We start from the raw sequence: 22,992 nt of genomic DNA on the forward strand, positions 1-22,992 counted from the left end.
GCTGTGTTAGGATCATGTCCTGGAGAGGGATTTTGCAGTATCACTGAATCTCAAGCTCTTAAGGACAAAATCTCCCCATACATTCTTGACCAGGGCAAATATGAACTGAAAGATATACTGTAACACAGCCCCTCTGCTGTGGAGTGACTGTATTTCCAGAATGTTGTTTGTGTTTGACACGTCATCTTCTGGCATTTTTGTAGGACATAATCATGGTTCTCCTACTGTCATAGTGCCAATAGAGAGAGCATCAGTTATGCATTTTCCTGCCGATATTTCACAAGAGTAGACAGTCAGACATTGTGAAGTGCACCGACTGTCTGGAAAAAAACTATTCAGTAATATTGGGAAATACACTTTATTTTGAAAGAATTTACTGGAAGAGGATAGTGTAAATCAAATCTGATTAATCTCTTAAAAGTTGTATTTGTCATGTACAAGGAGACAACATTACATTGATATAATCAATAGTCCTTACATTCTTATAGCACAGTCACTATTGTACAACTGTGGTCATTTTCTTTCTCCAAACAAACATAAATCCTTATCCTTCAGCCTGATTGACCACCGTGGCTGTCTCTCACTTCTCCTTCAGCCACTTCTGTAGGAGCTGGAAGACGTGTTCCCGAGCCAGGGTCAGCTGGGGYAGATCCTCAGCTCTGGCAGGGTACATGTTGGCACAGTGGGCTGTTCCTGGATCAGAGTGAGTGATATATATATATGAGAGAGAGAGAGATAGAGATTGCTGTTATACAGTGACATGACACAGCTGCTCTCTTGATCTCTTCCTGTACAAAGCATTTGTCAGATGCTGAAAGGACCTGAATGTAGTCACAAGACACCATAGACATCAGTTGAAGGATAGAACGGACCAACGTTGAGCCCTCACCCTTTATGAAGATGGCAGGGAGGTCATCTGAGATGCTAGAGGTGATGCCCAGGGCATGCCAGGGGTCGATGGAACCGTTGGGGAAAACTATTCTCGTGGCACGGATGTTGTAGCTGCCGTAGTTCTCATTGGTCTGGTCTATTCCAGCATAGAGTGTCTTAGCGCTGATGTTGAAATTGTCCTGACACTGTTCCACATGGTACCTGCCAGAGAGGGAAGGGATGGAAAGAGAGGAGAGGTGCCCATTGATCCAGTTATTCCACAGAGAGACATTCCTTCACTAGTACACACACACCTGGAGGAGAATACTTGTCAGCATTAAATAAGTACTCACTGGAGGCCAAAGCCACCGAAGGGCTGGTTAGGAGAATCAGTGGTCTGGAAGTAACCAAACTCAGTGCAGGTCTGGTATGTCCACTGTCTCCCTGGATACACAGAGATACATACATAKACACACTGCCTATGGAAAGTATTCAGACCCCTTGAATTTTTCCACGTTTTGTTAGGTTACAGCCTTATTCTCAAATTGATCAAATTGTTATTTTTCCTCATCAATCTACACACACACAATACCCCATAACGGCAAAGCAAAAACAGTTTAGACACTGTTGCTAATTTATTTAAAAAAATAWWWATATTAAATTTACACAAGTATTCAGATCCTTACTCAGTACTTTGTTGAAGCACCTTTGGCAGCAATTACAGCTTCACGTCTTCTTGGGTATGACGCTACAAGCTTGGCACACCTGTATTTGGGGAGTTTCTCCCATTCTTCTCTGCAGATCCTCTCAATCTCTGTCAGGTTGGATGGGGAGCGTTACTGCACAGCTATTTTCAGGTCTCTCCAGAGATGTCAGATCGGGTTCAAGTCCGGGCTCTGGCTGGGACATTCAGAGACTTGTCCTGTAGCCACTCCTGCGTTGTCTTGGCTGTGTGCTTAGGGTTGTTGTCCTGTTGGAAGCAGAACCGTCGCCSCAGTCTGAGGTCCTGAYCAGGTTTTCATCAAGGATCTCTGTAGTTTGCTTCGTTCATCTTTGCCTCGATCCTGACTAGTCTCCCAGTCCCTGCCGGTGGAAAACATCCCCACGGCATGATGCTGCCACCACCATGCTTCACGGTAGGGACGGTGCCAGGTTTCCTCCAGACGTGACACTTAGCATTCAGGCCAAATAGTTAAATATTGGTTTCATTAGACCAGAGAATCTTGTTTCTCATGGTCGGAGAGTCTTTAGGTGCCTTTTGGCGAACTCCAAGCGGGCTGTCATGTGTCTTTTATTGAGGAGTGGCTTCCGTCTGGCAGCTCTACCATAAAGGCCTGATTGGTGGAGTGCTGCAGAGATGGTTGTCCTTCTGGAAGGTTCTCCCACCTCCACAGAGGAACTCTAGAGCTCTGTTAGAGTGACCATCGGGTTCTTGGTCACCTCCCTGACCAAGGCCCTTCTCCCCTGATTGCTCAGTTTGGCCGGGTGGCCAGCTCTAGGGAGAGTCTTGGTGGTTCCAAACTTCTTCCATTTAAGAATGATGGAGGCCACTGTGTTATTGGGGACCTTCAATGCTACAGAAATGTTTTGGTACCCTTCCTCAGATCTGTGCCTCGACACAATCCTGTCTCGGAGCTCTATGGACAATTCCTTCGACCTCWTGGCTTGGTTTTTGCTCTGACATGCACTGTCAACTGTGGGACCTTATATAGACAGGTGTGTACCTTTCCAAATCATGTCCAATCAATTTAATTTACCACAGGTGGACTCCAATGAAGTTGTAGAAACATGTCAAGGATGATCAATGGAAACAGGATGCACCTGAACTCAATTTCGAGTCTCATAGCAAAGGGTCTGAATACTTGTAAATAAGTTATTTCTGTTTTTTATTGAAAAAATGTCTAAAAACCTGTTTTCGCTTTGTCATTATGGGGTATTGTGTGTAAATTGCTGAGGAATTTATTTGATCCATTTTAGAATAAGGCTGTAACGTAACAAAATGTGGAAAAAGTCAAGGGGTCTGAATATTTTCAGAAGGCACTGTACATATAGTAGGGGCCAATCAACACTGTCAGTTCCAGTATATTTAGTTATAAAATAATAATTTGTATGTACATCTCCGGTGACTTCAACTTGTCTGATTCACTAGAGCAAATGTGTCTCACTAGAACAAATGTTAACTTTCAACTTTATTGCTTAAATTACATAGTAATACCACAAGACTTGAATGACAGATTAAGTTGTCCAAAATAATTTGAGGGAAAAACTATTTACTGTTCAAATGTACTGTTTTGTGCCTTTGAGCAAAGACAAAGAAAGGAAATTGAGAGGGAGCAAAGTTACCAGGAAGAGAGGGAGAGAGAAGGGAAAAGTGGGTGGTTTACAGAAGCTCCGGGCGGCTCTTTAAAAGCCCACTTCCTGTCCCAGTGATCCCCACTAAACCAATAAGCCCTCCCAGCCAAGGAAACTATCCCTGGGAACCACGGCCACAGCCAAAGGCCAGAGCACAACATGGAAACTGGTTGAACATTATTACTAACCGAACACAACCTATGACAGGGCTCTAACCAAAGTTCTAGATCAGAGGATATAGAGAGACAACACTATCCACTGTAAAACTAAAAGGAATATATGTAAAATGCCTGTCTTAGCAAATGCACGCATGCACACACACGCAGACAAACAAACACATGTACGCACACAACCCCACTGTCAAGCAGTATAACAAGGAGGGATCTTTCTTTAACGCCGAATAATACTATTAAAAGTGTATAAAACACACTTTACACGCTGCAGAGGCAACAGGAGCCAAACCTGCTCTAGCTCCAGGCCATCACTTGTACTCTTCATTTTCTTCACAAAACATATAGCATGAGATAGTCCATTGAAATGGTGTGTACGGTGATCACCATTCAAATTTAGCAAAGCAAATAATTGTGCAAATAGCAATGTAAATAAAAGCCTTATGGACAAGGATCCCCTGGACCAGTATTGAGTGACGGCCTCAGTGTTCCTCAGCGTGTTAACTGCTGATAAAGCAGGTTTGGCTTCTTCTGTCCCTTGGCATTGTACAGAGTTGGTTTTATTGAGGACATTGACATACATCTCCAGAGAGATGCTCTACCACTTCCCCCTTCCCCCTCACAACTCCAACCACTCTCCAACTATGGGATCCTTTGCCCCTCACATCCCCAGGCTTAGGGTCCTTTGCCCCTCTCCCCCCGCACCTCCCCCGCAGTGCGGTCCTTTACCACTCTACCGCCTCACCTCCCCCACCATGGGGTCCGCTATAGGATGTGTTCCTGAGGTCCTGAAGGTTAGCGTTGTAGGTGAGGTCTTTAAAACAGGGCTTAAGAAGGTGGGTAATGGTTCTGAGGCGAACAAAWGCAGCGAAGCGGTAGTAGGGGTCTCCCAGAGAGGCATCGGACATCACACCACACACAGTCTTAATGGTGCAGTTCGTGTCCAACACATGCTGCAATGACACAACATCATGGTTACTCACTACAGCTGTGGGTGGAAGTCTGTAGATTCTCATTGACTACCGCTATCTATATACAGTACCTGTCAAAAGTTTGGACACACCCACTCATTCCAGTTTTTTTTGTTTTTTGACTATTTTCTACAATGTAGAATAATAGTGAAGACATCAAAAGCTGTCATCAAGGCAAAGGGTTTAACACTTTTTTGATTACTACATGATTCCATATGTGTTATTTCATAGTTGATGTCTTCACTATTATTCTACAATGTAGAAAATGAGTGTGTCCAAACTTTTGACTGGTACTGTACTTCACTGGTATCATACAGAGCTATACATTTCTACTAAGTATGCTAAGCAGCTATGGTACACGTGAGATCTTTAGTTAGTTACATATTTACTACAACTGGGTTCGACACAGAGCTGTATAAATTAACCCCACCTGTGACCATCACAAGAAGACATGTCTATGTTTGGATCTCTGCTATATTAAGTTAATACATGGAAAAAATAATAACCTTATAAACATTGTTTCATAAGATTACATAATTTCCTTCCTATTTTCTGAGCCACACATTGCTCAACCATGCAGGGGTATTAGACGTTTTGGTTATCTGCTTTACTCCCTATACAAATTCCTCAATGGTACCTGAACCCCCAGCCCCTATCCACCCCTCTGGGTGCTGGAGCCAACCAATCACTTTATTAGTGTGTTGTTCTGTGAAGTTCATACAAAACCACTCCTTTTAAAGCAGCTCTCTGCTCTGAGGCCAGGAAACTGGAGCCTGTCTGAATCCAAAGGCTCTTTTGTGCCTTTTTTCCACATTATTGGTAATTGGACTCACATCTCCACCGGCAACAAGCCACAGAGAGAATCGCCATGGTGACCACAAAAGACCCCTGGGAAAATGGTCAGATCTCTAAGCTCGGACCCCCCTCTCTGGCCTCGCTTCCTGAGGTAAAGACAGACACTACTTGYTTATGAGAGGGGTCACGGTTTCAGATAGGGGTGCATGAAAGCCCAGAGAACCGCCAGGAGAGCCTCTTTTCTGGGCCACAAACCTGGGCCTCTCGCTTTGGAAGAATTGCGGTTTTATTTCCTCCCTTGGGCTTCAGCTTTGAGCTACCTGTCCCTTCTTCCTCAACCCCATTTCCAGTGGTGTAAAGTACTAAAGTTAAATTACTACTTAAATATTTTTTTTTATGTATCTGTACTTTACTATTTATATTTGGACTACTTTAACTTTACTACATTCCTAAGAAAAGTATTTTTTATTTTTACCTTTATTTAACTAGGCAAGTCAGTTAAGAACAAATTCTTATTTTCAATGACGGCCTAGGAACAGTGGGTTAACTGCCTTGTTCAGGGGCAGAACGKCAGATGTTTTACCTTGTCAGCTCGGGGATTTGATCTTGCAACCTTTCGGTTACTAGTGTAACCGATGTGAAATGGCTAGCTAGTTAGCGGTGGCGTGCGCTAATAGCGGTTCAATCGGTGACYTCACRCGCTCTGAGACCTTGAAGTAGTTGTTCCCCTTGCTCTTCAAGGGCCGCGGCTTTTGTGGRGCGATGGGTAACGATGCTTTGAGGGTGGCTGTTGTTGATGTGTGCAGAGGGTCCCTGGTTCGAGCKCAGGTAGGGGCGAGGAGAGGGACGGAAGCTATACTGTTATACACTAGGCTACCTGCCGCCSCGATGTATTTTCAGTGGTGGAAAAAGTACTCAATTGTCATACTTAGAAAACAACTTAAGTTAAAGTGAAAGTCACCCAGTAAAATACTACTTGAGTAAAAGTCTAAAAGTATTTGGTTTTAAATATACTTAAGTATCAAAAGTAAAACTGTAAATKATTTCAAATCCCTTATATTAAGCAAACCAGACGGCATAATTTTCCTGTGTTTTCAATTTATGGATCGCCAGAGGCACACTCCAACACTCAGACATAACTTACAAACGAAACATTTGTGTTTGTGAGTCCGCCAGATCATAGGCAGTAGACCAATGATGTTCTCTTGATAAGTGAGTGAATTGGACAATTTCTGTAGGCAGTAGACCAATGATGTTCTCTTGATAAGTGACTGAATTGGACAATTTCTGTAGGCAGTAGACCAATGATGTTCTCTTGATAAGTGAGTGAATTGGACAATTTCTGTCCTGCTAAGTATGAAAAATGTAACGAGTACTTTTGGGTGTCAGGGAAAATGTATAAAAAACGTATTTTTGTAAAGTAAAAAGTACATTATTTTCTTTAGGAATGTAGTGAAGTAAAAGTAGTCAAACATATAAATAGTAAAGTAAAGTACAGATACCCCCAAAAAACTAGTTAAGTAGTACTTTAAAGTATTTTTACTAAAGTACTTTACACCACTGTGCACTTTTTACTCCATACATTTTCGCTGACACCKAAAAGTTAKATTTGGAATGTTTAGCAGGACAGGAAAATGGTCTAATTCATACACTTATCAAGAGAACGCCCCTGGTCATTCCTGCTGCCTCTGATCTGGCGGACTCACTAAGCACATGCTTCATTTTTAAATGATATCTTAGTGCTGGAGCGCGCCCCTGGCTATCCATAAATTTAAAACACAAGAAAACGAGGCTGTCTGGTTTGATTAATATAAGAAATGTTAAATGATTTATACTTTTACTTTTGATACTTATTATATACGTATATTTTAGCAATTACATTTACTTTTAATACTTAAGTATATTTAAAAGTAAATACTTTTAGACTTTTACTCAAATAGTATTTTACTGGGTGACTTTCACTTTTACTTGAGTCATTATCTATTAATGTATCTTTACTTTTACTAAAGTATGACAATTGGGTACTTTTTCCACCACTGCCCATTTCAGCCCTAAACTACCCTAATCCTGATTCAAAATGGTTCCTCTCCTAGGTCAACCAGGCTCCTTATACCCTGAAATGACATACTGTCCACAAACCTCTCTTACCTCAAATTCTCTATTGTCATTGTTGTATTGGACTGTGTTCATAATGTTGTCTGCCAGGGCATCTAGGATGTATGCCCGGTCCTTCTCTGACTGGATCTGCAGTTTTGAACATAAACTGAGAGACAGAGAATGAAAGAGTGAGAGTGAGCGAGAGAGTGAGCTGTGTTACAGAGACCGAGGGCCACTGCTGATGACAGTATAGAGTATACACATTCATGGAACTAGTCCTCTGTATAAGTAAGCCTGGCACGCAAACAACCTCATCTTATACACTAGGTCACTATTGTTCTGTTTTAGAGTCCATTTGACACTCACATTAGCTCACTCCTTTCTATCTAGTAATTTTTGTACAAGCGGAAAGGAGCCCCAAGGTACTCCTGACGCTTACAGTATATACATCAGTGGAGGCTCCTCAGAGAAGGAAGTGGAAGACCATCCTCCTCAGTGAATTTTTGTATTTTATATTTCACCTTTATTTAACCAGGTAGGCTAGTTGAGAACAAGTTCTCATTTGCAACTGCGACCTGGCCAAGATAAAGCAAAGCAGTTCGACACATACAACAACACAGAGTTACACATGGAATAAACAAACACACAATCAATAATACAGTAGAAAAGTCTATATACAACATGATCAATTTAAAAAATAATATTWAAAAATGTATCCTTTTTAGATAAAACTASACTAAATATATTCATATGTCACCAAATAATTGATTAAAATACACTGTTTGCAATGAAGGTCTACAGTAACTTCAACAGCACTGTCTGGGCTAGCACCATGGTGTAGCCTAAGGACAGCTAGCTACATTGACTTTAATACAAAACCTAGGAGGCGGGTAGGCCTCACCCCCTTCCATAGACATACATGGTAATTATGACCACTTCCGGAGGACGTCCTCCAACCAATCAAAGCTTTTGCAGTATGAACTGACATGTTGTCCATCCAATCATAGATGTAGGATCAGAGAACGAACSTAGATTGTTGTATTGGGATTGTGCCACAGAGCATTGTGGGGATTCTATGTGTTGAGAAGTTTGGTAACATTGTTGGATAGAGATTAAGAGTGAAGAGTTATAGTTGAGCATTTTTGGGACATTATTCAATTTAAATTCGTTATTTTTTAATTACAGGAGATGGAGGAGGTATATTATAAATTGTTTTATTGGGTTTAGAACGTTATTTCTGTGTACAGTTAGTGCAATTGATTTACATTTGCCTTGCTAACTTCAGTAGCTAGCTAGCTAACGTTACCAGCATGAGTGTGCTGTTTTCTCAACCCGAATGGTAGAATGGCCAACGCTGCCGAAAATGTTGTGGCCTTTTTGTTGAAGAACCCCTTTCACTCTCTGGAGTACACGGAAAAGGTGCAAATTAAAAGCGAGGGTCGACCTCTGCCTGAGATCAGTTTCATGAAGAAGAATGAAAAGGTGAGGGCATTCAATACACACTGGTGTCAAATGTGTAACGTAAACTCACCCCATTCCGTACAAATGTGCGCAACCGCAACATTCAAACGAGGCTACAAAGAAAACTAATGGGACTGTAGCGACTGTGTTGACTTCAAAATCGGGGGTGTGAACTAGGTTTCTATTCAAGCGTTGATCGACATGGTAATGGCTCTATAGTATTGGAGAAAAGTTTTTTAAAAACGGACCCTCCGCTACATCGTGGCGTGTCATGTCGTAACGTACAGCACGCATAAAGCAACTATTTCTGTCTTACAATCTCTCTCCACCAGGTGTAGCACRTCTCTCATCCTTTAAAAACAAMAAATGGACAGTGACCGGGGTAAGGGGGGATACCTAGTCATTTTTTGCTTCATCATTGCATGCGATCATCATTCTCAAAGCCGCTGTTTACTTCTAAGATCACTTTAGCACCGCCCTAAAAACCCGATTCAAATTCGACACAAACCTTCAAATAGYTATGTAATCACACATTATATAAACTCTTTATAGTGTTTTATTTACATTTTAGAGGCGATAAGGTGATAAGTTGGACAGATCGAGTGAAAAAAAGCCATTTCCCCACAAGACATCTCTCCTTCTCACTGTCACGCATTAGTTTTGCTTCCCCACCCGCCATTTTTAAAAAGACCTGACGGTGCTCATTGCCTGCTTGAATTATGCAGAAASGGGCAGTGTTTAGGTKATGTAATTGATTCTGTTGGAAAGGGGAGAAATTGTGCTTTACAATGGTATTGATATTACAGTTGATCTGGAAGTATTKCGTTTTTGGGGCGCTAAAATAAGGGCAATTGTACGGACCAAGGCGATGTACGAGTTTACGTTAGCTGGCTAACAGGGAGCCTATCATCAAGCCGCCTGTAATTGCACGTTACGATGTTTTCTTTACATGCTGAACATCTTAACTGGGATGTTGAAAACAATTCCAAATGATTTGATAGCTTCCATCGCATCATCCAGTAACATTTAGATTAGAGAGCTTGATGCAGCAAATTTTTTCGCGTGCGTTCAAGTAGTGTTTGCACTGTCCTCTGGTATATATTTAACAAAGATATCAAAGTCACTCCGGACAGACAAGCAAAAACTCATGACATAAATGGTGCAGCAGCCTAGGCTACACCGAAACATTAGAGATCTGACATGCTGTATGGGATGAAAACGAGACGATTTTTCTGTCTGATCAACTGTAGGCTACTAATAAGAGCAGCTGCATACATCCTATGCGCCCTGTCCATCTGGTCAGGGTAAACTAATTGGTAACGTTATRTATTTATAGTCCATTTGTGTGTCAGGAGAAAATTTGAATGTGATCAAATTTAGAATATATTCACATTTGGGCTGGCTAGACTGCCTATAWTTTTTTTAATGTAAAATTATCTGGAATTAATCAATCAACATAATAGTGATGGCAGATGCAATATTTATTTATTTACAAAGCCTACAGTTGCATAGGCCTGCAGGATGCAAACATGCATAAAGCAAGCTCAGCCCTGTGAGTTCTATTGTCTTCCAGTTGTTGTCTATGTGTCTGGGTAGAGGAAACCCCCCTTCTAATCTAGTCTAAATATAATTCATATGAACAAATATATGGTAGATGCAGTTTGACAGGGTTTTCATCCCCCCCAGGGCCAGGAGTTTTTTTTAAACCATGTGACTTGATTATGAAAAACTGGTCCCATCATGCCCATATAAAACCTTTTACAACTGATTAATCACTGTCATACCTTATAGGGTCCAGAGTTTTCCTAGTTCGGTTAACATATAAGGAAAAACTCCAGGCCCCTGGGGGTAAAAATTGCCCCAAGGCTCTGGGACCTATGGTGCCACCAGTCTGCTTGCAGTTGTCAGTTATCATCAGGTATGTGGATGATCAGGGCTTTATTCAGGAACCTTTCTCGGGCTACTTTGATGTGTCAAGTGGTRAAGATGCACAGTCTGTGTTTGACTTTTTTGAGATGTCTGAGTTTAAGTTCATAGAGAAACTCGTTGTCCAAACCTACGATGGCGCAGCTGTAATGGAATGTATCTGCTATTTGTATTTACAGCCAAGTCCCCTCCTGTTCCCTGATTAAGCAGTGATGACCACTCCACTCCACTACCATCAACTTTCTCCTGACATGAACTGAAGCCACGACTTCTCATGTGCCCACACATCCACTGGCACATTGAGTGTTTCCCTTCCAAGCACTGTGAGTACCCCTATCAATTTCCTCACATTACTGTATGTAGAGTCAATCACATACACAATCACATCACACATTATTACGCTTTGCTTGGACTAACTCATTCTTAGCTCTTTTGTCTAACTGTGTAGTGTGTTGTGTTATTGTTTTGTCTTCCCAGTAAAATCCTGTCCAGCACAGGTCAAGCCTCTGAACATCTCAACTCATGCCTCATAACCTCATTCAATCACTGCTGTGATCCCTTTCCAACACTGCAAGTAGCCCTCTCATTCCRCTTCCCCATAATATTGTACAATACATGTCGTTATTAAATGTTTTAGGTTCAAATAATTAGTCTATGATTTTTGAAACGCACTTTGTGGTCTCCGTGCGTTCCGCGCCTATACTGTGAGTCTCCCATCCACCTCAATTTTAAGTCACCAGCCTCCACTGATATACATACACAAACATAAAACTACCTGGAAGTGTAAGAAGAGTCCAAATTTGGTGGTACCAAATGCACTCCATTGATATAAGTGATATGTTGCAACAGACTGACAGAAGGAAATACTTGACCCATCCCGTCAGCTAGGTTTAAGATAACAGGTTAAGACAACGTAATAATTCCATACAGAAGCGTTCMAAAATAAATTCATTGGACTCCGCGCCGGAGTGAAAATGACGGCGTGAATGGTAGCAGTACAGAAGTTCGCCATCAAAGTGTAAAATGAACACAATCGTATTGAATTTCAGCTAACTGCTCAGCAAACACATAGCATACYCTGTTTTACTGTCATTTTATTCATTTAAACGTTTTTCTAATTCTCTAAAGCCAATTTATTACTTGATTTCCCGAACACTGGTTAACTTTTCAATGCTGATCCTGTAGAATCAGCCACGGCGCTGGTGCAATGAGTGTGTTTATTTTTGAACGCTCCGCATGGATTTATTATGTTGTTTTAGCCTGTATTTTTTCGACCTAGCCTGTCAGTTTAATATAACCAGGATATTACACGGGTCCCTCACACCCATAACCAGGGGATCATGAAGTCGTTCGTCATGGTGACAGTGATTGGGTTGAGGGGGGCTGCCTAGGGGTTAGTMTGGGGTGGGGCTGGCACAATTACCGTGTAACCGACGTTTATGCATGAAGACCAGCATGAAAATAAAATAACCGTCATAACATAAAATAAATATGAACAGCTGAATGAACACGGGACAGCTGGGTATTAGTGTGGTTGAGTCCGTTTCTGCTGTAAGATGGACTCTTAACAATGTGATTAAACTTTGTTTCTCCTTTCTGAAACAAGCAAGGTATTGCAGCAAATGAGTCTTCGGTTGCATAGGCAACACCCCCTCTCTGCAGCAGCAGCACACATAGGGTGCGTTCGTAAATATACTCTGGTTATCTAKTCRGATTTCAYAGCACTCTCGCCTGAGTMTGCAGAGCGCAGAATAACTGATGAATTTGCGAACGCTCAACGCCCGTTGTATATGGCCGGTGCCAGTAAACGTCAGCAAAAAAAGTGTAATTAAATTGRTGCCACCATCACAGTTAGTCACAAACGCTCTGGATAACATGAAAACAGCCTAACCAGCTCTGCTAGGGCGAGTAAAAAGGTGTTCTCTCATTTGAGCCAGCTAGCCAAAGTTAGCCAGTTAGCTTGAGTGCTTGACTGCCGTTGTGAGGTAAGAACGCTTGGATCAACCCTACTCCTCAGCCAGAGTGTCCAGTGAGTGCTCTGAACATTCAGAGCGCGAAACGCTCAGAATTTACAAACGGACAATCTGACAGCGCTCTGAATTTACGAACGGCCAGAGCGCACTCTGAGTGCCTTCTGGCACTCCAGATTGAATTTACAAACACACCCAGAAATAGAATGAATAGAACGGGCMTGGAACCTCTAACCCTGGCAATTTGACTGGTAAACTCATGATTACTCGTAATGGCTGCCTGGTATTGTGATGTAATAATTTCTTTGGCAATGGAATGTCATTTTTGTAATGTCAGTTAAGTTGAATCAACAAATCACGGCACATATTGATGAGTACACTTCCTGCTTTTACTWCCCCCAATGGCCGCCAGTCCACCCATTATACCCATCATTGACTTGAATGGGGACGACTGTTCTATTCATTCTATTTAAGGACTCAGGAGCAGAGGAGAAAATGTGAGGTAATGTGTGTTTTTTTGCTATTCTAACATTGGGCTAGCAAATTACCGTCATCCAAAAGCCCTAGAGGGTTGTTGTTTGTGTTGTCATTAGTCACCGCCCACAACAGGCACAGTCCCACCCACTAGTTGAGGTCACATGTTGACTTTGGAAGTGACCCGTGACAGAGCGACCTCAGGACAGAACTCTGACGCTGACACTGTCTCTCAGAGGTATCTTGTGGTTAGAAAATTGGACAGACGGAGACATGGCCTACATGTACATTTGTGTTTTTGTGTGTGCGCACTTGTACAGTGTGGTCAGGCGGCTGCCCAGACAAATGCATGGTCTATGTGTGTCAGTCTGACATCAATAGCAGTAGCCAGACTAATAAAGCAGTCTCAGCCCACTGTTCACCATATAAAATGACCATACAGTCACTATGACAACCTGGAACAAGCACACAGAACATGCAGTAATAAGAGACTGCCCATTAAGCCAAAGACCAATGTGACCAAGGCATGCAGACATGCAAACTCATAGCCACACAAACACTTGACTAAAACCCTTTCACTTTCAAGTCTACAAACACACCAAGAAATGATACGATGAAGGTTAAGAGGTTACCGGCTAGGGAGAGGTTAACAGGGAGAGGGAGAGGTTAAACAGGGAGAGGGAGAGGTTAACAGGGAGAGGGAAAGGTTAACCGGGAGAGGGAAAGGTTAACCGGGAGAGGTTAACCGAGAGAGGGAAAGGTTAAGAGGGAGAGGTTAACAGGGAGAGGGAAAGGTTAAGAGAGAGAGAAGGATAAGAGGGACTGAATGAAGAGGTGGAGAGTGATTCCTTTGTCCGCCTGGAGCACCAATGCCTTTCAGAGAGACTATTGCCGGGTGTCTAGACTTGACAGTTCTTGCAGCTTTAGTATTCTGATCGAATTTCGAACCAGTCATACATCTACACCTACATTTAAATGTCCACAGTGTGCCCGAATTCCATTTCCCCGCACTATATTCCTGTATGCATTCTACAAAACGGTAGAATAGGTAAAATAGCATTGCTTGCTGGCTAGCTACAGTATTTAGCAGCTACAGTATTTAGCTACTGCTGATGGCCTCTATAGCTAGCTAGCCASRAAGCTSGCAAGCAATGCTAAAGGGATTACATACGGGTTAGCATAACTATAGCCCCCAAAAAAACATTATTCTAAAAGAAACGGCCCTTTTTCAGGACCCGGTCTTTCAAAGATAATTCGTAAAAATCCAAATAACTTCAGATCTTTATTGTAAAAGGTTTAAACACTGTTTCCCATGCTTGTTCAATGAACCATAAACAATTCATGAACATGCGCCTGTGGAATGGTCGTTAAGACACTAACWGCTTACAGACGGTAGGAAATTAAGGTCACAGTTATGAAAACTTAGAGGACACTAAAAAGAGGCCTTTCTACTGACTCTGAAAAACACCAAAAGAAAGATGACCAGGGTCCCTGCACATCTGCGTGAACATGCCTTAGGCATGCTGCAAGGAGGCATGAGGACTGCAGATGTGGCCAGGGCAATAAAATGCAATGTCCGTACTGTGAGACACCTAAGCCCGCGCTATAGGAGACAGGACGGACAGCTGATCGTCCTCGCAGTGGCAGACCACATGTAACACCTGCACAGGATCGGTACATCCGAACATCACACCTGCGGGACAGATACAGGATGGCAACAACAAATGCCCGAGTTACACCAGGAACGCACAATCCCTCCATCAGTGCTCAGACTGTCCGCAATAGGCTGAGAGAGGCTGGACTGAGGGCTTGTAGGCCTGTTGTAAGGCAGGTCCTCACCAGACATCACCGGCAACAACGTCGCCTATGGCACAAACCCACCGCCGCTGGACCAGACAGGACTGGCAAAAAGTGCTCTTCACTGACAAGTCGAGGTTTGTCTCACCAGGGTGATAGTCGGATTCGCGTTTATCGTTGAAGGAATGAGCGTTACACCGAGGCCTGTACTCTGGAGCGGGATCGATTTGGAGGTGGAGGGTTCGTCATGGTCTGGGGCGGTGTGTCACAGCATCATCGGACTGAGCTTGTTGTCATTGCAGGCAATCTCAACGCTGTGCGTTACAGGAAGACATCCTCTCTCCCTCATGTGGTACCTTTCTTGCAGGCTCATCCTGACATGACCCTCCAACATGACAATGCCACCAGCCATACTGCTCGTTCTGTCCGTGATTTCCTGCAAGACAGGAATGTTCTGCCATGGCCAGCGAAGAGCCCGGATCTCCATCCCATTGAGCACGTCTGGGACCTGTTGGATCGGAGAGTGAGGGCTAGGGCCATTCCCCCCAGAAATGTCCTGGAACTTGCAGGTGCCTTGGTGGAAGAGTGGGTAACATCTCACAGCAAGAACTGGCAAATCTGGTGCAGTCCATGAGGAGATGCACTGCAGAACTTAATGCAGCTGGTGCCACACCAGATACTGACTGTACTTTTGATTTTGACCCCCCCTTTGTTCAGGGACACATATTTCCATTTCTGTTAGTCACATGTCTGTGGAACTTGTTCAGTTTATGTCTCAGTTGTTGAATTTTGTTATGTTCATACAAATATTTACACGTGAAGGTTTGCTGAAAATAAACGCAGTTGACAGTGAGGACATTTCTTTTTTTGCTGACTTTATTAGCTAGCTGGCTAGCATTTATGAGGCCAGCTCACATACTAGGAATGTATTTCCTCCAACGACTTGCCTAGTTWAACAAAGGTTAAATAAACACACATATATATATGTGTGTTTATTTAACCTTTGTTTAACTAGGCAAGAAAAGGTGCCTCTAGGTCCCAAAACACAAGCTTTCTGGAGACTTATGGGAGAAGTGCTGATGATGTTGCCCACTCTATGCGCTTTCGGTTGCCTGATTGKGTCCAGACTGAGAAATCCGCAAACAATGCATCCCTGACCACCTCCTGAAGTGGTCAGCCAGATTTGAACACAATCAGACCACAAAGCGACTTTTGTGCGTCTAGACCAGTCTTTTCAATGCGATCTTCATATTCTGATAACAGAAGTCGCATGTAAGTGTGAAGTGTAGACATTACCATAGAGACAGGATCGGATGCCATGGCATTCCAACAGATTCCAGTGCGTGCCCGACATTCCGATATCTCAAGCTGCCAGTGCAGACATTGAAGGCCAAGAGAGATGAGCTGCAACCAGACCCATCTCACACCAGCACCCTCAACACACACACACACACTTAGGACAGGACAGTTAGGAGAGGAGCTGGAGTGACTGGATAATTTCCTGCCACTTGACCCCAATTTAATAACACACCTGTTTGTCCTCAGCCACACCACACACCTGTTCTGTGGTATTCGTCATTCTCTACTATGTAGTGATTCTTCTTACTGGAACTATTCCAGTAGATGAGAATAACTAATTGAGGGAGCGTATATGCTTGTGGTGTAACGACCCTCCTACTCTGTCTGCCYAATTCTTTCTCTTTGCTCTTGWTTTCCTTAATAGGATGTCTTTGGGCGGTGCCGGGAGGGTCGTCAGCGAAATGGGACACACGTGGGCCCGGGTGTGTCCCGGGGATAAATACACCTCTTCCCCATTCATTGAGGAGACTCTCTCCATGCAGACACACTGTTAGATTTTGGTTGTGACCGGTTTGTTTGTTTGCTTTGGCACCCTTCATTATCACATCTATGCATGCAACCACTCACTTACACACACACCATTGTTTATTGTATATAGGTTACTTCAGTTATTAAATATATTTTTAAATATATCTCCACGTTGTCTCCCTTTTTGTTACAGGCTTTGATCCGGTTRGTGACAGTGGGCTATATTGTGAGAGACGGAGGGAGGGCAGGAAAAAGGAGAGGTGTAGTACTTGAAGTCTTTGGTGATGTTGTCGTAGTTGTTAGGGTCTTTGACACGCTCCTGCAGGGTGTCAAAAGCCTTCTTTACCAGCAGGGGGCACTCTGGGTTCTCAGCTGCCAGGGCCCGCCACACCACCTCCAGGTATTCTGGGGAAAATGCAGAGAGAGAGAGACAACACACAGTTCAAACACGAGTCACTATGAACCAACACTATTTAAACAGAGCAAATAACATTTTGAGACAACATAAAGACATGGTGACTGTTCCAACACAGAGCCAGTAAGTCATGTCATAATATATAATGAGTAGATTGTATTTATAGAACCCTTTCTGCCTCCAGTCTCTAAGTACCTCCCAAAGTCATACTTAAACAGTGCGTAGGAGTACTGTTCAAATAACCTGAACCTTATTTAGAATATCGTACAGTGTTCAGAGTTATAAGAGTTTTCAAACATATTGTTMAAGTGTCTCCGTCCCAGTATGGACACAGGCTAGCTCCATGTGTGGTTACCACAATAATAACCATATTATTTCAATGTTTATGACTTTCTAAAAATGATGATCTTTACAGTGGAAAAAGTGAGCCTTGTTCAGACGAACAAGAGAAAGCACTTATGGTTAAAAACACTCACTAAACCACAATGACCTGCTCATTGTTGGGAAATAGAAACTTGCGTGSACTGGGAGAAATATGACGGTATCTGACATCAGTGCAGTATTCCCAACTGAGCTTCTGTGTTTGTGTGTGTTGGTTGATCTCTAAATGTTCCCTGTCTCATCAAAAAGGGTCAGTGTGTGTTGTTATAGTTGTCCATATTCGAAGACACTGTTGCCTTGGTGACACCCTTGTCAAATCAAATCAAAGTTTATTTGTCACGTGCGCCGAATACAACAGGTGTAGACCTAAGTGAAATGCTTACAAACAGGCTCTAACCAACAGTGCAAAAAAGGTATTAGGTGAACAATAGGTAAGTAAAGAAATAAAAACAACAGTAAAAAAGACAGTGAAAAATAACAGTAGCGAGGCTATATACAGGCACCGGTTAGTCGGGCTGATTGAGGTAGTATGTACATGTAGATATGGTTAAAGTGACTGCATATATGATAAACAGAGAGTAGCAGTAGCGTAAAAGAGGGGTWGYCGGTTGGTGGGTGGCGGGACACAATGCAGGTAGCCCGGTTAGCCATTTGATTATCTGTTCAGGAGTCTTATGGCTTGGGGGTAAAAACTGTTGAGAAGCCTTTTTGTCCTAGACTTGGCACTCCGGTACCGCTTGCCATYCGGTAGTAGAGAGAACAGTCTATGACTGGGGTGGCTGGGGTCTTTGACAATTTTTAGGGCCRTCCTCTAACACCGCCTGGTGTAGAGGTCGTGGATGGCAGGCAGCTTAGCACCAGTGATGTACTGGGCCGTACGCACTACCCTCTGTAGTGCCTTGCGGTCGGAGGCCGAGCAATTGCCGTACCAYGTAGTGATGCAACCAGTCAGGATGCTCTCGATGGTGCAGCTGTAGAACCTTTTGAGGATCTGAGGAKCCATGCCAAATCTTTTTAGTTTCTTGAGGGGGAATAGGCTTTGTCGTGCCCTCTTCACAACTGTCTTGGTGTGTTTGGACCATTCTAGTTTGTTGGTGATGTGGACACCAAGGAACTTGAAGCTCTCAACCTTCTCCACTACAGCCRCGTCAATGAGAATGGGGGAGTGCTTGGTCCTCCTTTTCCTGTAGTCCACAATCATCTCCTTAGTCTTGGTTACATTGAGGGATAGCTTGTTATTCTGGCACCACCCGGCCAGGTCTCTGACCTCCTCCCTATAGGCTGTCTCGTCGTTGTCTGTGATCAGGCCTATCACTGTTGTGTCGCCTGCAAACTTAATGGTGGTGTTGGAGTCGTGCCTGTCCATGCAGTCGTGGGTGAACAAGGAGTACAGGAGGGMACTGAGCATGCACCCCTGAGGGGCTCCAGTGTTGAGGATCAGCGTGGCAGATGTGTTGCTACCTACCCAATCCCTGCCACATAAGACGAGCGTTGGAGCCGGTGTAGTACGATTCAATCTTAGCCCTGTATTGACGCTTTGCCTGTTTGATATAGCAGGATTTCTTATAAGCTTCCGGGTTAGAGTCCCGCACCTTGAAAGCGGCAGCTCTACCCTRCAGCTCAGTGTGAATGTTGCCTGTAATCCATGGCTTATGGTTGGGGTATGTACGTACAGTCACTGTGGAGACGACGTCCTCGATGCACTTATTAATAAAGCCAGTGACTGATMTGGTGTACTCCTCAATGTCATCGGAAGAATCCCGGAACATGTTCCAGTCTGTGATAGCAAAACAGTCCTGTAGTTTAGCATTTGCTTCACCTGACCACTTTTTTATAGACCAAGTCACTGGTGCTTCCTGCTTTAATTTTTGCTTGTCAGGAGGATAGAATTGTYGTCGGATTTACCAAATGGAGGGCGAGGGAGAGCTCTTCCTCGAGAAACCAGTGAGACAATAGAAGAGAGAAAAGAAGAGAAAGCCAAAGACAACAACCTAGAGAGGACCCTTCACTCTTCCCCATCCACCACTATTCCTCTATCTGCCCTCCAGGGTATAACACTGACCATTATCCTCAAGTCTAATATACATAGTGACCAGTGGAGGCTGCTGAGGGGAGGACGGCTCATAATAATGGCTGGAATAGAGTCAATGGAATGCTATCAAACATATGGTTTCCATTGCCTCCATTCCAGCAATTACTATGTGCCGTCCTCCCCTCAGCAGCCTCCACTGATAGTGACAGGCTCATAGTCAGTGCATGACTATTTCCAGTTCATTATTCCATAAAATGGATCTGCCTGGGGACTATATTCAGCAAGGTGAAACATTCCGAACATTGGGATCTTCTGAAGTCCAGGCCAATCCAGYCTCAACCTTTTGTTATGCCTCTGCTGTTTATTGAGTGATTTGCTTAAGTTTATTTCAGACAAATGTTAAAATGATTGAGACACCCTCCTCCAGGTATTCTGTAACACCCTGAAACTCCTGCAGGCAGAGTGACACTGGTRATGTAGAGGAAGAGAGATGGGGACTTGGACAAGCCTGAGAGAAAATTGACAGATCACTGAGAGAAAGGAGGATTACTGTGTGTTATTATTACCTGAGAAGTTGACCGTGGCGTGGAGAGGTGCGCTGCTTGCCACAGCAGCATGAATCAGGTGGGGGTACTTGAGTCGGGACCAGGCTGCCAGCGCACCTGGGTATGACCCGCCGAATGCCACCCACTTGCTGTTGGTCAAGCCCCGTTGTTTAGCGATGACAGTGCGGAAGTGAGCCAGGTCGGCCAGAGCTTGTTGACTGCTGAGGAACCGCAGGTTCTCTGTGCTCAGGTCACTGTGAGGGACAAGACAGACAAGGGGCTAATCAAGTCAGGAGGAAGCCAGTTTGAGAGCCTCACTCAACACCTGGTTGACTATTTCTATACTCTGTATGAACGACACGTCAATCAATCCCACTAGATTCTTTGAACTAGCCAGATACAAATAATGACAGATATCCATCAGTTAAATGAGATTCATATTGAGAGAGCACAGGACACTGCTGGACAGGGGGGGCTCACCTTTTAATGGAACTCTGTCACCTAGAGGTTATTTGATGAAGAACAGCCACCGTAATATAGTGATACAAGCACATTTAAAATGACTAGATAAATCTAAACATACATAAAACCATCCCATATACAGCACCAGTCAAAAGTTTGGACACACCTACTAATTCAAGGGTTTTTCTTTATTTTTACTATTTTCTACATTGTAGAATAATATTTTAGACATCAAAACTATGAAATAACATGTAAGGAATCATGTAGTAACAAAAAAATGTTAAACAAATCAAAATATTTTATATTTCAGATTCTTCAAAGTAGCCACACTTTGCCTTGACGACAGCTTTGCACACTCTTGGCATTCTCTCAACCAACTTCATGAGGTAGTCACCTGGAATGCATTTCAATTAACAGGTGTGCCTTCTTAAAAGTTAATTTGTGTAATTTCTTTCCTTCTTAATGCATTTGAGCCAATCAGTTGTGTTGTGACAAGGTAGGGCTGGTATACAGAAGATAGCCCTATTTGATAAAAGACCAAGTCCATATTATGGCAAGAACAGCTCAAATAAGCAAAGAGAAACAACAGTTCATCATTACTTTAAGACATGAAGGTCAGTCAATGCGGAACATTTCAAGAACTTTGAAAGTGCAGTCGCAAAAACCATCAAGCGCTATTATGAAACTGGTTCTCATGAGGACCGCCACAGGAAAGGAAGACCCAGAGTTACCTCTGCTACAGAGGATAAGTTCATTATAGTTAACAGCCTCAGAAATTGCAGCCCAAATAAATGCTTCAGAGTTCAAGTAACAGACACATCTCAACATCAACTGTTCAGAGGAGACTGCGTGAATCAGGCCTTCATGGTCGAATTGCTGCAAAGAAACCACTACTAAAGGACACCAATAAGAAGAAGAGACTTGCTTGGGCCAAGAAACATGAGCAATGGACATTAGACTGGTGGAAATCTGTCCTTCGGTCTGATGAGTCCAAATGTGAGATTTTTGGTTCCAACCGCTGTTTCTTTGTGAGACGCAGAGTAGGTGAACGGATGATCTACGCATGTGTGGTTCCCACCGTGAAGCATGGAGGAGGTGTGATGGTGTGGGGTGCTTTGCTGCTGACACTGACAATGATTTATTTAGAATTCAAGGCACACCTAACCAGCATGGCTACCACAGCATTCTGCAGCGATATGCCATCACATCTGTTTTTTTCCCCCTCATCAATCTAGACACAATACCCCATAATGACAAAGCAAAAACAGGTTTGTTTTTCAACAGGACAATGACCCAAKACACCTCCAGTCTGTGTAAGGTCTCTTTGACCAAGAAGGAGAGTGATGGAGTGCTGCATCAGATAGCCTGGCCTCCATAATCACCCGACCTCAACCCAATTGGTTTGGGATGAGTTGGGCCACAGAGTGAAAGAAAAGCAGCTAACAAGTGATAAGCATATGTGGGAACTGTTGGAAAGCATTCCAGGTGAAGCTGGTTGAGAGAATGCCAAGTGTGCAAAGCTTTCATCAAGGCAAAGGGTGGCTACTTCGAAGAATCTAAAATATATTTTGATTTGTTTAACACTTGTTTGGTTACTACATGATTCCATATGTGTTATTTCATAGTTTTGATGTCTTCACTATTCTATTTTACAATGTAGAAAATAGTAAACATAAAGAAAAACCCTTGAATGAGTAGGTGTCCAAACTTTTMACTGATACTGTATATTTAAAAAACTTACACTGTGGGACGACTGTCGCCGTAGAAACGATGCTCTACCATAAGGCAGAGGGCGCCGAGCTTCTTGGCATAAGTAAGCCAGGCCGACCCAGGGTTCATGGCCATCCATCCGGCGTTTATTGGACCCTCTCCGCCGATCATCAAAAACACCGGTCCTCCAGCTCTGTAGTGCGTCTCAGTTACAAGGAATTTCTGGAAATGTAATAAACAGTATGTTGTGTTATGCATGAACTAACAGACTTGATCACGCCTAGACAGTAGACAGAAAAACTAACAGGTAACTGATATCTCCATATACTGCAGTGCGAATAAGATTATAATAAAATGTCAGAACTTACTTGATTCCACACTCGACTGTCTGCACCGTTGAAGTGGTCCAGTTTTTGCGTAATCCATTGCTCCTGAAAGACAAGTTTGCTTTTTCCCTTCTGCACATCATTAGAAGGTGTATCTATTTTTATGAATTTTCTGTTACCGTCACAAGGGACACACAGACATGCTAAAGTAAAAACTATGAGCGCTTGAAAAGCCATGTTGACGGGCTGGGAAAAACTAACAAGGAAAGATCATAGAAAAGTTGAAAGTACTCTTTTGGAAATAGAAAGACACGTGATATTTGTTTACGTGATCATGTGAATGTTTTTTTCTTATTTGTGTATGTGTCAACTTTGGATATACTAAGTGCTGCCATCTATCGTCGTGGGGTT

General features: G+C 43.1%; 1 protein-coding gene across 1 annotated transcript; it reads right to left on the minus strand.

The window, feature by feature from the left end:
• Positions 1-342: 342 nt before the first annotated feature.
• Positions 343-22,923, minus strand: prss59 (serine protease 59, putative). Its single transcript, XM_023967186.2, has 9 exons — positions 22,624-22,923; positions 22,287-22,477; positions 20,105-20,337; positions 16,980-17,115; positions 7,307-7,421; positions 4,138-4,345; positions 1,224-1,314; positions 890-1,092; positions 343-693 (listed from the first exon to the last, which is right to left on the minus strand). Exons 1-9 carry the CDS (start codon positions 22,816-22,818, stop codon positions 581-583), a joined length of 1,485 nt encoding a protein of 494 aa, XP_023822954.1. The 5' UTR covers positions 22,819-22,923; the 3' UTR covers positions 343-580.
• Between the last annotated feature and the right edge of the window lie 69 nt (positions 22,924-22,992).

This window comes from Salvelinus sp. IW2-2015, linkage group LG22, assembly GCF_002910315.2.
Source record: "Salvelinus sp. IW2-2015 linkage group LG22, ASM291031v2, whole genome shotgun sequence".
Taxonomy (NCBI): domain Eukaryota; kingdom Metazoa; phylum Chordata; class Actinopteri; order Salmoniformes; family Salmonidae; genus Salvelinus; species Salvelinus sp. IW2-2015.